At 44.6% G+C, this 15,798-nt stretch overlaps 1 protein-coding gene and 1 pseudogene across 4 annotated transcripts in view; both read left to right on the top strand.

Annotated features, from left to right (window-relative positions):
* The window catches only part of LOC147096259 (butyrophilin-like protein 2), a 397,171-nt pseudogene that overhangs the window by 50,694 nt on the left and 330,679 nt on the right, over positions 1 to 15,798 (top strand). The window lies entirely within an intron of this gene.
* LOC147096260 (butyrophilin subfamily 1 member A1-like) overlaps positions 1 to 15,798 on the top strand; it is a 61,976-nt gene that overhangs the window by 30,082 nt on the left and 16,096 nt on the right. For all 3 annotated transcript variants that reach the window (XM_085975108.1, XM_085975109.1, XM_085975111.1), the window contains one exon: positions 376 to 402. In XM_085975108.1, the coding sequence (XP_085831234.1) occupies positions 376 to 402 (27 nt within the window). The remainder of the gene's footprint in view (positions 1 to 375; positions 403 to 15,798) is intronic.

The raw sequence follows: 15,798 nt of genomic DNA, 5'->3' as shown, positions 1-15,798 counted from the left end.
TAGGATATCCAAAGAAGCATTAGAAAATAGAGCAGACCTGTTCCTTGCTTCATCCGTACTTTAAGATCTGCAGTTGGACAACTATTTCCTGCCAACCCCATCAGCGAGTTTCCAGTGCCCGGTTCAATCTGGGCCGCATAACTATTCAGGCCAATCTTGGGAATCCTTTAAGATGGGTCAGCTGAATTCGGACAAGCGAACCATTTGCCATTCCGAGGTCTCTGGTTTCATTTTTCATAGCCCGTGATTTTCTGCCTAATAAACTGAATGGATGGAAAATCGTGGGCACTGAATTCGTGATAGGCACTGCCATCAGGCAAAGTTCTTGTATTTGGTCCCCGATGTGAAAGACTTATTTGTTGTTTCTGTTTTCAGGGTGGAAGAGAATGTGTGAGCGTGAAGGTAAGATCTTATTTTTGTAACACACAAAAAGAAAGAATAAACTCAAAAGCTGATGAACAGCTTCAAAAAAGCTGACAACTCAAAAAAACAAAAACAACAAAAAAAAATCATACTGAAAAATAGCCTTCAGTAAAGGCCTTTGACCAAGACCATGATTCAGTGCAACCAAATAAGTTCCATTCCTTTTTATTACATTGGTTTCAGGTATTTTTAATTGGTGATTTGGGAGCAGATTCTGCAGTTAAGTTAGCTTTTCTGTGAAACACAATTCCCTCCCGCATGACATATAAAAATAATTAGATTAGCTATGGAAAAGGACAGGGAGCAATCTGGAATAAAAATGTTTAACTGCGGGAAAGCCAATTTCAGTGGGATGAGAACGGATCTGGCCTGGGTAAACTGAAATCAAAGATTGGCAGGCAAAACTGTAATAGAACAATGGGCTGCCTTTAAAGAGGAAATAGTTCAGGGACAGTGTGGGTACATTCCCACTAGGGGGAAAGGCAGGGCAACTAAAGTCAGGGCTCCCTGGATGACGAAAGAGATAGAGACTATGATGAAGCAGAAAAAGAGCGCATGTGACAGATGTCAGGTTGCAAATACATCTGAGAATCAGGCTATATATAGAAAGGTCAGAGGAGAAGTGAAAAAGAAAATAAGAGGGGCAAAGAGAAGGTATGAGAATAGAATGGCAGCCAACATAAAAGTGAATCCAAAAGTCTTCTATAGACATATAAATAGTAAAGAGGAGGGGTGGGGCTGATTAGGGACCAAAAACGAGACCTATGCATGGAGGCAGAGGGCATGGCTGAGGTACTAAATGAGTACTTTGCACCTGTCTTCACCAAGGAAGAGGATGCTGCCATATACATAGTAAAGGAGGAGGTAGTGGAGATACTTGATAGGATAAAGAGGAGGTATTAGAAAGGCTGGCTGTACTTAAAGTAGATAAGTCACCAGGAGCAGATGGGATGCATCCTAGGATGCTGAGGGAATTGTGGGAAGAAATTGAGGAGGTACTGGCCATAATATTCCAATCCTCCTTGGATACGGAGGTGGTGCCAGAGGACTGGAGAATTGTAAATGTTACACCATTGATCAAAAATGGGTGTAAAGATAAACCCAGAAACTACAGGCCAGTCAGTTTGACCTCTGTTGTGGGGAAGCTTTTAGAAACAGTAATCAGGGAAAAAAATCTCAGTCACTTGGACAAGTGTAGATTAATTAAGGAAAGCCAGCACGGATTTGATAAAGGCAAATTGCGTTTAACTAACTTGATTGAATTTTTTGATGAGGTAACAGAAAGGGTTGATGAGGATAATGCAGTTGATGCAGTGTACATGGATTTCCAAAAGGTTTTCGACAAAGTGCCACATAATAGGCTTGCCTGCAAAGTTGAAGCCCATGGAATAAAAGGGACAGTGGCAGCATGGATACGGAATTGGCTCTGTGATAGGAAACAGAGTAGTAGTGAACGAAATATCAACAGAAAATGATGGAAACACTCAGCAGGCCAGGTAGCATCCGTGGAGAGAGAAACAGAGTTAACGTTTCAGGTCTGGGACCCTTCATCAGAACTGGAAAAAGCTGGAGATGTAACAGATATTAAGCAGGTGCGGAGAGGGGTGGGAGGGGAGGAAGGAATTGAAGGAATATTCTGTGCTGAGGTAAGATGCAGGAAAGATAAAGGCCCAGAAATTCGGGTCGGAGGCTTCCCGCGGGTGCAAGCCCCCGACCTGCACTTACCTAGCGCACCGGCTGTTGAGCTGTGGGCCCGCGTGGGATTCCGATCCTGGGCCTACTCCAGCTGCCGGCGCGCAGTGCTTGCGTATCCCAGGGGCGCAGTTAGTTTGATGCGTCCCCTGGGATCACGTGGGCCATGGGGAGCCAATCGGAGCAGGGAATGCTCCATTCATAAGTTTGACATGAAGAGCTGTCAAAACTTATAAATGCTATGGCCCCAAAAATCACTAAATCTTCAAATAAATTTTTTTTTAATCACATTTTTTAAATAAACTATAAATTACATGAAATAACTCTTTTAAACAATAATTTAAATTTTTGAAAAAAATAATTATTTTCTAACGGGGTTAAAAATAAACTTACCTTGCTTTAAAGTATTTAAAAATAATAAACCTGTGGGAAAAAATGTTTTAATTTTAATTAATTCACTACTTACCTTGTAAAAAGCAGGCCTTACGCCTGCTTTTTAAATGTGTAACTCCTGGAGACTTACCCTCCCGGAGAAACCCGTTTATAAAAAAAAAAAAAAAATGTAAGTTCAATGCGCACGCGCTGCCTCTCCTGCGCACGCATTCGACCTCTGAACCCCTTCTTGCAGGGGAACGGAAGTGCCGGTTTCCAGTGCATGCAGGAAACCGGCACTTCCATTGGGCCCCCGTGCGTACTCACCCATGGAGACCCGAATTTCTGGGCCAAAATGTTGCAAATGGGGATTGCAAAATCATACAGCATGAAAAATGGGAGCAGGGGTTATACTCTGAAGTTGTTAAACTCCATGTTGAGTCCAGAAGACTGTAAAGTGCCTAATCGAAAGATGAGGTGCTGTTCCTCGAGCTTACGTTGAGCTTCATTGGAACAATGTAAGAGACCGAGGACGGAGAGGTCAGAGTGGGAGTGAAGTGGAGAATTAAAGTGACAGGCGACCGGAAGCTCAGGGTCACCCTTACGGACTGAACAGAGGTGTTCCGCAAAGCAGTCACCCAATCTAGGTTTGGTCTCCCCAATGTAGACGAGACCACATCATTAGCAGTGAAAAAAGTATACTAAATTGAAAGAAGTACAAGTAAATCGCTGTTTCACCTGGAAGGGCTGTTTGGGGCCCTGGACAGTGGGAAGGGAGGAGGTAAAAGGGCAGGTGTTGCATCTCCTGCACTTGCACGGGAAGGTGCCGGGCAAAGGGGAAGGGCTGTTAGGGGTGATTGAGGAGTGGACCAGGGTGTCGCAGAGGGCGAGGTCCCTTTGGAATGCTGAAAGGGGCGGTGAGGGGAAGATGCGTTTGGTGGTGGGATCACGTTGGAGGTGGTGGAAATGGTGGAGGATGATCCGTTGAATGGAGGCTGGTGGGGCAAGGTGAGGACAAGGGGAACCCTATTGTGGTTCTGGGAAGGGGTGAGAGCAGAAGTGTGGGAAATGGAACAGACACGGTCAAGGGCCATGTCAACCACAGTAGAGGGGAATCCTCGGTTGAGGAAAAAAGAAGACATGTCGGAAGCACTGGTATGGAAGGTGGCATCGTCAGAACAGACACGGTCCGCGGAGATGGAGAAACTGGGAGAAGTGTAGTCCAGCTAGCTGTGGGAGTCAGTGGGCTTGTAGTGGATGTTTGTCGATAGCCTATCGCCAGAAATGGAGACAGAGAAGTCAAGGAAGGGAAGAGAAGAGTCTGACATGGACCATGTGAAGGTGAGGGCAGGGTGGAAATTGGAAGTAAAGTGAATGAACTTTTCTAGTTCAGGGCGAGAGCAGGAAACGGCGTCGATACAGTCATCAATGTACCGGAAAAAGAGGTGAGGGAGGGGACCCGAGTCGGACTGGAACAAAGAATGTTCCACATATCCCATGAAAAGGTAGGCATAACTAGGGCCCATGCGGGTTCCCATAGCAATACCTTTAATTTGGAGGAAGTGAGTGGAGTCAAAGGAGAAGTTGTTCAATGTGAGAACAAGTTCAGCCAGGCGGAGGAGGGTGGTGGTGGATGGGGACTGGTTGGGCCTCTGTTCAAGGAAGAAGCGGAGCGCCCTCAGGCCGCCCTAGTGGGGGATGGAGGTGTAGAGGGATTGTACGTCCATAGTGAAAAAGAGACGGTTGGGGCCAGGAAACTGGAAACTGTTAAAGTGCCGGAGGGCGTCGGAAGAGTCGTGAATGTAGGTGGGAAGAGACTGGACAAGGAGAACAAATAAAGTTGAGATAGGAAGAGATAAGTTCCGTGGGGCAAGAACAGGCTGAAACGATGGGTGTACCAGGGCAGTCCTGTTTGTGGATCTTGGGAAGGAGGTAGAAGTGGGCTGTGTGGGGTTGGGGAACTGTGAGGTTGGCGGCCATGGAGGGAAGATCTCCAGAGGAGATGAGGTCGGTGACAGTCTTGGAAACAATGGCTTGATGTTTGCTAGTGGGGTCATGGTCCAGGCGGAGGTAGGAGGAGGTGTCGGAGAGATGGCGTTCAGCTTCCGCATGGTAGTAGAAGTCGTTTCGCCAAACAACAGCACCACCCTTGTCAGCAGGTTTAATGTTAGGGTTGGACTCGACATTGAGTTTAACAATTTCAGATTATAACCCCTGCTCCCATTTTTCATGCTGTATGATTTTGCAATCCCCATTTGGAACATTTTACCTTTCCTGCCTCTTACCTCAGCACAGAATGTTCCTTCAATTTGTTCCTCTCCTCCCACCCCCCACCCCCTCTCCCTGTCTCTGCTTAAAATCTGTTACATCTCCAGCTTTTTCCAGTTCTGATGAAGGGTTCCAGACCTGAAACGTTAACTCGGTTTCTCTCTCCACGGATGCTGCCTGGCCCGCTGAGTGTTCCCAGCATTTTCTGTTGTTATGTTAGATTACCAGAATCCGCAGTATTTTGCTATTGTAGTAGTGGTGAACGGTTGTTTTTCGGATTGGAGGAAGGTATACAGTGGTGTTCCCCATGGGTCGGTTCTAGGACCACTGCTTTTCTTGATATATATTAATTACTTGGATATGGGTGTACAGGACACAATTTCAAAATTTGCAGATGACATAAAACTTGGAAATATAGTGAACAGTGAGGAGGAGAGTGATAGACTTCAGGAAGACCTAGACATGGGTGGGCACATGGCAGATGAAATTAAATGCAGAAAAGTGTGAAGTGATACATGTTTGGTGGAAAGAATGAGAAGACATATAATCTAAATGGTACAATCCTGAAGGGGGTGCACGGACAGAGAGACCCGGGGGTATGTGTGCACAAATTGTTGAAGGTGGCAGGGCAGGTTGAGAAAGCAGCTAAAAAGGCTTGCAGGATCCTGGGCTTCATAAATGGAATGCAAAAGTGTTGAAATTATGATTAACCTGCATAAAACACTGGTTCGGCTCCAGTTGGAGTACTGTGTCCAATTCTGGATGCTGCTCTTTAGGAAGGATGTGAAGGCCTTAGAGAGGGTGCAGAAAAGATTTAAGAGAATGATTCCAGGAATGAGGGACTTCAGTTACATTGATAGACTGGAGAAGCTGGGGTTGTTCTCCTTGGAGCAGAGAAGATTGAGAGGAGATTTGATGGAGGTATTCAAAATCATGAGGGGTCTGGACAGAGTAGATAGTGGGAAACTGTTCCCATTGGTGGAAGGGTCAAGCACCAGAGGACACAGATTTAAGGTGATTGGCAAAAGAACCAAAGGCGACGCAAGAAAAAACTTTTTACGCAGCGAGTGGTTAAGATCTGGAATGAAAAGGCAGACCTGGCTGCCAAGAGAGGACAGGATATGCTCTCACTGCAGTCAGGGAGTGGTGGAGACAGAGATGCACTTCCTCACAGCTTGTGGAAAATATCAGGGCATCAGGGAGAATTTCTACCAAAAATTCTCACAAATATGCCCTGAATTCAGAAATTTGAATGACGACCAAAAACTCCCATACCTACTAGGGGAAGAGAGAAACTGTGTAACACTAGTGGCACACTATATTACAGCTTGCCATAAACAGAGGGACAACCAGTAAACCTAAGAAAAGAATATATATAAATTATATGCGAATGTATATTTATACACTCGGGGATATATCTGTTTATACACTGTATGAATAGATGTGCGTTTGTGTTCAACCATAAATGTATTTTGATGCTTTGGCAACATAAGATGTACCTTATCATGCCAATAAAGCGATTTGAATTGAATAGTGCCTGAAAGGGTGCTGGAGGCAGATTCAATCACGGCTTTCAAAAGGGAGTTGGGTAAGTATCTGAAGGAAAGAAATTTGCAGGGCTACGGTGAAAGGGCGGGGGAGTAGGACTAGCTGAAGTGCTCTTTCAGAGACACTGCACAGGCTCGACGGGCCGAATGGCCGCCTTCGATGCTGTAACCATTCTATGATTCTAGTTACAATGGGAGAGCAGCAGGACATGAACTTGTTGTGACTGAGGCGGCTGCCATACCCAATATTCCATCAGCTGTAATTTCAAGGAAAAGCCTGAAGTACATAAGTGCTATTTTTGCTGTGGTGGATTTAGAAACTTTTGGAGAGGGAAGTGACATGATGGTGAAGATTTATTTTCTAGTAGGGTCTGAGGGCATGTCCCCCAGGAATTTTTTAACACCATTTTGCAGCATTTGCCAACATTTTGAAGCGTATTAGGATTCTTCGTTTTTCTCTTTTTTCCATATAAATTTCTGACTTTCAACAGCAGGACCAAAAAATAAGTCCAATCGTGCATCTTTACCACTTTCCATACCTGTTTGTTTGCATAGTACAGTTCTTTTGATCCATGAGGAATGCCTTGGGACTTGCTAAATTAGAAAATTCAGTACAATCCAAAATGGTGATGAAACAAATAAATGTGCAAAATAAAATGTGCTGTCAAGAGAAAATGGTCATTGAACAGATTATATTCCATAACCAATAAATTAATCTGTGGTTTGACTAAGTTTTAAATCAAATAACCTGGAAGAGTTTAGAGTACTGTTAACATTTTACTGAGGCATATTCATTGAGCTTTCATCTTCAAAATAAAACTCACTCATTTTCATTACTGAATCTCTACAATTTCCATCCATTTCTTTTTGCTTTTTTGCAACCTCATTTTTAATAAATTAATTTCTTGTCACTTGTCTTTTGCTTCTGTTAAATCACTGTATACACCATGTCTAAATACTCATTCACCAAGACATTTTATTTTAATTTGAGATACGGTCTGATAATTTAATCCATTGCCATGGTGGTGTAGAAGTAGTGCATTGATATAGTCTCAGCTCATTATCGAACCTATTTCGTACAACAATATATTTATATTTATACATTTAAAAATATTTGAAATTATTATAGGAAACCAAAATATGCATTTATTGCATGAGACACACTCTGGAATCCAAGAGTATTTTGATCAAATACAACAACAACTTCATCAAATCACCTTTCTCAAATTTTTGAAGGTGGGGAACCCAACCCCCAGTACCCACTTAAAAATAAGTAACGTTGTAGGTGAAATAGTATATGTGACATTCCAGTGGACCTCCAGACACTTTTGGCAATGTTTTTTCTGCATGAGAAGAGAGGTAGTGGGGAAAATGCTTGTCTGTGAAGGTCTAAGTACCTACTCTGGGCAGTCCATTATGTCTCCCTTGTAACTGAGTAAATTAGAACATTCAGTAACAACTATCACAACACTGTACTGATCGCCTTGAAAATATGCAATGTAGCAGATGCTGTGTATGTTGCAGCAGACTTTTGACTGCTCTTAAAAGTGTTAAACTAATTCTTTACATTTTTATTAGTTTAGTGGAGGGAAATTGTAACACAGAATGGGCACTCAAGTGTTTGGTAATTGGATTAAAATAAATTCATAGCATCAGACACATACCTGTCTTTGGGACAGATTAACTTGTTCCATGTGATATTCTACTTATCTCCAACGCATGTATGATGTGGGCATGTACAGAAGGGCTCTTACACTGGGCAGTGAAGAGAAAAATCTGTTCCTCTTTTTTATATTTCTTTATGGAATTTCAATCGCTGCCTGGCTAGTAGCCACTTGAATTTGGTGGCTGAAAACAAACTGTGTTGGTACACTTTATTTGTCCCACTTGTTAATATTACTTCACTGAGGGATCTGTCACCTCTGTTTCAGTTGTGTGTTTAATGAATGTTAGTTGACAGAAGCAGTTAATATTGATTAATTGGCTGTGAGAAGGAGCTGAAGTGAATCGCTTGTGACTGTCCCATAAGGGAGTCCTGCAAGCAAATCTCCCAGTTTGCTTTCTGAAAGGAGTGAATGGCTGGATTCAGATTTCCAGAGAAAACAGCCTGGTGCTTTTGAAACCTTTTGTGAATGGCAGCTGGATTTAATTGTGAAATTTAATATTCTCAATCAGATTGAAAAGTAGAGAGTAGGTATAACTGTTGCCCCAAATTGATTCTCCTTCACTGGATTTGTTTCGCCAGGCTGTTTAGAAGCTGGATCTAGCAGGGACACACAATTTCACTTGTCAGCTTCACATTACAGATGCTGGTTCAAGTTATGTGTCGTTAGGGAGAACCTCGAGCTACTTTTCTTGTTTTGGAAAAAGGACTGTAAATTTAACTCAAATGTTGTAATCCAGTGAAATCTGCTGTATGTTCTTGCTTCTGCTAACTTTACTCCTGAGATGCAAGATTTGTCAGTGTTATGTGTTCATCAGTCAGAGACATTAGAAAAGTACAGGGCTATCAATATCAGAATGGGTTTATTGTTTACCCCAGGTATGCCAGCTCCAACATTACTTCACACACACACGGTCATGTTTTGACACACAGGAAGCATAGGCTTGCATGTGGAAGCAATCCTTTGCATGGGCATAAGAAAAATTGAGAAGGACATTGGTTTTCATCATACTTATGTGATAGATTGGAGCAAAGCTGAGAACTTGGGAAAATAAAATGGACAACAATATTGGCAAACAATGATATAGAATGCAATGGGAAACATTTAAAACGGTGATTAATAGAGTCCAGGAAAAATATGCTCCGATTTATAAAAAAAAACAAAAACAAAACAAGAACAAGCTAAACATTAATGAGGCACCAAGGATGAATAAAGACATAATTGAAAAATTAAGGGTAAGGAAAGAGGTATACATTAAGTACATGGATAGCAGGGGAGAGCATGATAAGGGAGAATACGAAGAAATTAGGAGAGAAGTCAAACAAAGTTAGGAACGCAAAGAGGAACTATGAAATTAAATTATCAAGAAACATAAAACAAAATAGCAAAATATTTTACAGGCACATAAAAAATAAAGAAAGGAAAGTCGGGATGGGAATAGGGCCACTAAGGGATGGACAGGATAATGCCACAGGCAGCGAGAGAGATGGCAGAAATATTAAATAATTACTTTGCTTCAGTATTTACAAGGAGACAGAACAGGTGGACATGACATTGGATGATGAGATTAGAAATGAGATAACGGCATTAAAATAAAAAGAGATATATTAAATAAACTTATCAAACTCAAAGAAGATAAAACCTCTGGTCTGGACGGATTACATCCATGCATTTTAAAAGAATCTAGGGAAGAGCTAGCAGAGGCATTACTACACATTTAATAATTCATTAGAAAAAGGTGTAGTGCCAGAGGACTGGCGGATAGCTAACGTAATACCTATAATTAAGAAGTGAGATAGAACAGGGAACTATAGTCCAGTCAGCTTAACATCGGTGGTAGGAAAAATAATAGAATCCCTACTAAAGGAGAAAATAGAAGAACATCTAGAAACCAAAAATATAATAATGAATAGTCAGCATGGATTTCAAAAGGGAAAGTTTTGCTTGACCAACCTCATTAAATTTTTTGAAGAGGTAACAGAGTAAACAAGGGTAAATAATTAGATGTAATTTGTAGATTTTCAAAAGGCCTTCGATAAGGTACCACATAATAGGCTAATGAATACAGTCACAGCATGCGGAGTCAGGGGACAAGTAGCAGAATGGATAGCTAGCTGGCTTCAAGACAGAAATCAGAGAGTAGGGGTAAAAGGTAGCTATTCAGAGTGGCAGAAGGTGGAAAGTGGTGTTCCACAAGTATCAGTGCTGGGGCCACTGTTCACAATTTATGTTAACGATTTGCATAATGTGCATATAATTAGCAAATGGATTTCAACACATAAATGTGAGGTATTGCATTTTGATAAGAAAAATAGGGTTAGAGGAGCAAAGGGATCTCGGAGTACAAATACACAAATCACTGAAACATAAACATAGACGATAGGAGCAGGAGTAGGCCATTCGGCCCCTCGAGCCTGCTCCACCATTCAATGTGATCATGGCTGATCATCCAAATTCAGTACCCTGTCCCTGCTTTCTCCCCATATCCCTTGATCCCCTTAGCCTTAAGTAATATATCTAACTCCTTCTTGAATATATTTAATGAATTGGCCTCAACTGTCTTCTGTGGTAGAGAATTCCACAGGTTCACCACTCTCTGGGTGAAGAAATCGCTCCTCATCTCAGTCCTAAATGGCTTACCCCTTATCCTTAGACTGTGACCCCTGGTTCTGGACTCCCCGACCATCGGGAACATCCTTCCTGCATCAGTCTGTCTAGTCCTGTTAGAATTTTATAAGTTTCAATGAGATCCCCTCTCATTCTTCTGAACTCTAGTGAATATAAGCCTAATCGACCCAATCTCTCTCCATAAGTCATTCCTGCCATCCCAGGTATCAGTCTGGTGAATCTTCGCTGCACTCCCTCCATGGCAAGAACATCCTTCCTCAGATAAGGTGACCAAAACTGCACACAATACTCAAGGTGTGGTCTCACCAAGGCCCTGTACAACTGCAGCAAGACATCCTTGCTCCCATACTCGAATCCTCGCTATGAAGGCTAGCATACCATTTGCCTTCTTAACCGCCTGCTGCACCTGCATGCTTACCTTCAGCGACTGGTGCACAAGGACACCCAGGTCTCGTTGCATTTCCCCTTTTCCCAATCTATTGCCATTCAGATAATCTGCCTTCCTGTTTCTGCCACCAAAGTGGATAACCTCGCATTTATCCATATTATACTGCATCTGCCATGCATCTGCCCAATCGCCCAGCCTGTCCAAATCATACTGGAGTTTTTCTGCATCCTCCTCGCTGCACACATGCCCACCCAGCTTTGTGTCGTCTGCAAACTTGGAGATATTACATCTAGTTCCCTCGTCTAGATCATTAATATATATTGTGAATAACTGGGGTCCTAGCACCGATCCCTGCGGTACCCCACTAGTCACTGCCTTCCACTCGGAAAAGGACCTGTTTATTCCAACTCTTTGCTTCCTGTCTGCCAACCAGTTTTCTATCCAAGTGAGTACCTTACCCCCAATCCCATGTGCTTTAACTTTGCACGCTAGTCTCTTATGCGGGACCTTATCGAAAGCCTTCTGAAAGTCCAAATACACCACATCCACTGGTTCTCCCTTATCTATTCTACCAGTTACATCCTCAAAAAATTCCAGATTAGTCGAGCATGATTTACCTTTTGTAAATCCATGTTGACTTTGTCCGATCCTGTCACAAAGTAGCAACACAGGTTAACAAGGCCATAAAAAAGCAAAGCAAGCACTAGGATTTATTTCTAGAGGGATAGAATTGAAAAGTAGGGAAGTTATGCTAAACCTGTATCGAACCTTGGTTAGCCCACACTTGGAGTACTGCGTACAGTTCTGGTCGCCGTATTATAAAAAGGATATAGAGGCATTGGAGAGAGCGTAGAGAAGATTTACAAGGATGATACCAGAAATGTGAGGGTATAACTATCGGGAAAGGTTGAACAGGCTGGGAAAGAGAAGGCTGAGGGGTGACCACTAGAGGGCTTTAAAGTTATGATAGAGTAGATACAGAGAGTTTCCACTTGTGGGAAGGGGCAAAACTAGAGGCCACCAATATAAGATAGTCACCAAGAAATCAAATTGGGAGTTCGGAAGAAACTTCTTTACCCAGAGAATGTGGAACTCGCTACCACAGGGAGTGGTTGAAGCAAATAGTATAGATGCATTTAAGGGGCGGTTAGATAAGCATATGAGGGAGAAGGGAATAGAGGGTTATGCGGATAGAGTTAGATGAGGAAAGATGGGAGGACGCTCGAGTGGAGCATCAAGGCTGGCATGGACTGGTTGAACTGAATGGCCTGTTTCTGTGCTGTATATCCTATGAAATCCTATGCAAATAATCTGGAGACAGTCTGAATTGTAGCAATTGAAATGCATGCTGAGATAGATGTGCGCTAGACACAATGGCCTAGAAATTCGGTGGCGCCAAGCTCGCCTGCGCGCCAGAATTACCGCTCTGGACGGAGCCGCTTGCGCCAGCCCGATATTCAGTTTCAGCGCCCCAAATGGAAGCGGGGCGCTGCTCGAGGCGCCCCACATCCCTCTTGGGGCGCTGCAACTGAATATCGCAACGCAACGTGCCGCAGCGCCACATGCTGCGGCACGGCACACTGCGGTACTGCAGGCCTTCCTCCCCTTAAAGGGGAGGGGTTGCACCAGCGCGATCAGAGATCGCGAGTGCCGGCAAACGAGCCCGGCACCGAGGAGAAGTGCCGGGCTCTTGGGACACAGCCGGCACTGCCCGGGGGGCGCTCGGGAGGCTGGGGAGAGCGGCGCGAGGAGGTGCTGGCAGGCGGCCAGCAAAAAAAATGGCCGCCCCGCACCTCCCCTTTAATTAGCGCCACTACCGCCGCAGGTAGGCCCCCCTGAACCGGTCGTAAATTGCGACTGGCATTACAGCAGGGGGCGCGACCAAATATTGCGATCGGCACGGTAGCGGGGTGCTGCGCACACCGATGACATCATCGGTGGCGGCGCAGCGCTACAGGCTAACTCCGCCATTAGCGCCCCGCTAAATTTCGCGGGAGGCGAGGCCAGTGGCGCTAAACCCACTAAGTGCCCTCTTTGGGCGCTAACTGGTGGCGCAGCCCACCGAATTTCTAGGCCAATACTTTTAATGGTATAGATGAGCTCCTGAGCAACAGCATACATTCATTATGTGGGGAATTTGATGCACAGAAAAATAAAGGTAAAATTTTATAATTAAAGGAACTATGACCTAGAAATTGGATTAGGCCTGAAAATGGGCGATGTCACAGGGCAGTGCTTTCGTTTTTATCTTCATTCCTGGGATGTGGGTGTCGCTGGCAAGGCCAGCACTTATTGCCCATCCCTAATTGCCCTTGAGAAGGTGTTGGTGAGCCTCATTCTTGAACCACTGCAGTCCTTGTTATGAAGGTGCTGTTAGGGAGGGAGTTCCAGGATTTTGACCCAGCAACGATGAAGGACCGGCGATATATTTCCAAGTCAGGATGGTGTGAAACTTGGAGGGGAACTTGCAGGTGATGGTGTTCCCATGCGCCTGCTACCCTTGTCCTTCTAGGTGGAAGAGGTCGCGGGTTTGAGAGATGCTGCCAAAGAAGCCTTGGCGCGTTGCTGCAGTGCATCTTGTAGACGGTAAACACTGCAGCCACGGTACGCCGGTGGTGGAGGGAGTGAATGTTTAAGGTGGTGGATAGGGTGCCAATCAAGTGGGTTGCTTTGTCCTGGATGGTGTCGAGCTTCTTGAGTGTTGTTGGAGCTGCACTCATCCAGGCAAGTGGAGAGTATTCCATTACACTCCTAACTTGTGCCTTGTAGATGGTGGAAAGGCTTTGGGGAGTCCGGAGGTGAGACATTTGCTGGAGAATACCCAGCCTCTGACCTGCTCTTGTAGCCACAGTATTTAACAGAAAAGGCAAAATTCAATGAAAGAAAAGGGCCTGGCCCCAAATTAAGTGGGCAGAAAAGTTAGGTACCTTTCAATGGTGACTCCCAAAATGTTGATGGTGGGGGATTCGGTGATGGTAATGCCGTTGAACGTCAAGGGGTGATGGCTGGACTGTTGCTTGTTGGAGATAGTCATTGTTTGGCACTTGTGTGGTGTGAATGTTACTTGCTACTCATCAGCCCAAGCCTGAATGTTGTCCAGGTCTTGCTGCATGAGGGCATGAACTGCTTCATTATCTGAGGAGTTGCGAATGGAACTGAACACTGTGCAATCATCAGCGAACATCCCCACTTCTGACCTTATGATAGAGGGATGGTCATTGATGAAGCAGCTGAAAATGGTTAGACCTAGGACACTGCCTTGAGGAACTCGTGCAGCGATGTCCGGGGGCTGAGATGAAGGACGTCCAACAACCACAACCATCTTCCTTTGTGCTAGGTATGACTCCAGCCAGTGGAGAGTTTTCCCCCTAATTAACATTGACTTCAATTTTACTAGGGCTCCTTGATGCCACACTTGGTCAAACGCTGCCTTGATGCCAAGGGCAGTCGCTCTCCTCACCTCTGGAATTCAGCTCTTTTGTCCATGTTTGTACCAAGACTAATGAGGTCTAGAGTTGAGTGGTCCTGACGGAACCCAAACTGAGCGTCGGTGAGCAGGTTATCGGTGAGTAAGTGCCGCTTGATAGTACTGTCAACGACACCTTCCATCACTTTGCTGATGATTGAGAGTAGACTGATGGAGCTGTAATTGGCCGGATTGGATTTGTCCTGCTTTTTGTGGACAGGACATACCTGGGCAGTTTTCCACATTATCGGATAGATGCCAGTGTTGTAGCTGTACTGGAACAGCCTAGCTAGAGACGCAGCTAATTCCATACCACAAGCCTTCAGCATGACAGCCGGGAGGTTGTCTGGGCCCACAGCCTTTGCTGTATCCAGTGTGCTCAGCTGTTTCTTGATATCACGTGGAGAGAATCGAATTGGCTGAAGACTGGCTTCTGTGATGGTGGGGACCTCGGGAGGAGGCCAAGATGGATCATCCACTCGGCACTTCTCGCTGAAGATGGTTACAAACGTTTCAGCCTTGTCTCTTGCACTTGCATGCTGGGCTCTGCCATCATTGAGCATGGGGATATTCATGGAGCCTCCTCCTCCCATTAGTTGTTTAATTGTCTACCACCATTCACGACTGGATGTGGCAGAGCATTAGTTGTGGGATTGCTTAGCTGCGTCTATAGTATGCTGCTTCTGCTGTTTAACATGCATGTCCTGTGTTGCTGATTGGCAGCTCATTTTAGGTACTCCTGGTGCTGTTCCTTGCATGCTTTTCTACACTCCTCATTGAACCAGGTTTGGTCCCCTAGCTTGCTGGTAATGGTAGCATGAGGAATATGCCGGGCCATGAGGTTACAGATTGTGGTGGTATACAATACTGCTGCTGCTGATGGCCCACAGTGCCTCGTGGATGCCCAGCTTTGAGCTGCTAGATCTGTTCTGAATCTATCCCATTTAGCACTGTGGCAGTGCTACACAACACGATGGAGGGTGTCCTCAGTGTGAAGATGGAGCTTCGTCTCCACAGCGACTGTGCGGTGGTCACTGCTATCAATACTGTCATGGACAGATGCATCTGCAACAGGTAGATTGGTGAGGAAGAGGTCAAGTAGGTTTTTTCCTCATTTTGGTTCTCTCACCACCTGCCACAGGCCCAGTTTGGTAGCAATATCCTTCAGGACTCGGCCAGCTTGGTCAGTAGTGGTGCTACCAAGCCACTCTTGGCCTGCATTCGTTGAAAGTGGTCCAGGCAGCACAAGAACCAGCTAGCAGGGAACATAAAAACTGACTGTAAAAGCTTTTATAGATATGTGAAGAGAAAAAGATTGGTGAAGTCAAGTGTAGGTCCCTTGCAGTCAGA

The sequence above is a fragment of the Somniosus microcephalus genome, unplaced genomic scaffold, assembly GCF_052327205.1.
Source record: "Somniosus microcephalus isolate GS21.2 unplaced genomic scaffold, FLI_Smic_1.0 unresolved_chr1, whole genome shotgun sequence".
In the NCBI taxonomy this organism is placed as follows: domain Eukaryota; kingdom Metazoa; phylum Chordata; class Chondrichthyes; order Squaliformes; family Somniosidae; genus Somniosus; species Somniosus microcephalus.
Note: the sequence above shows the minus strand (reverse complement) of the source record. Positions and strands in the feature narration are given on the sequence as shown.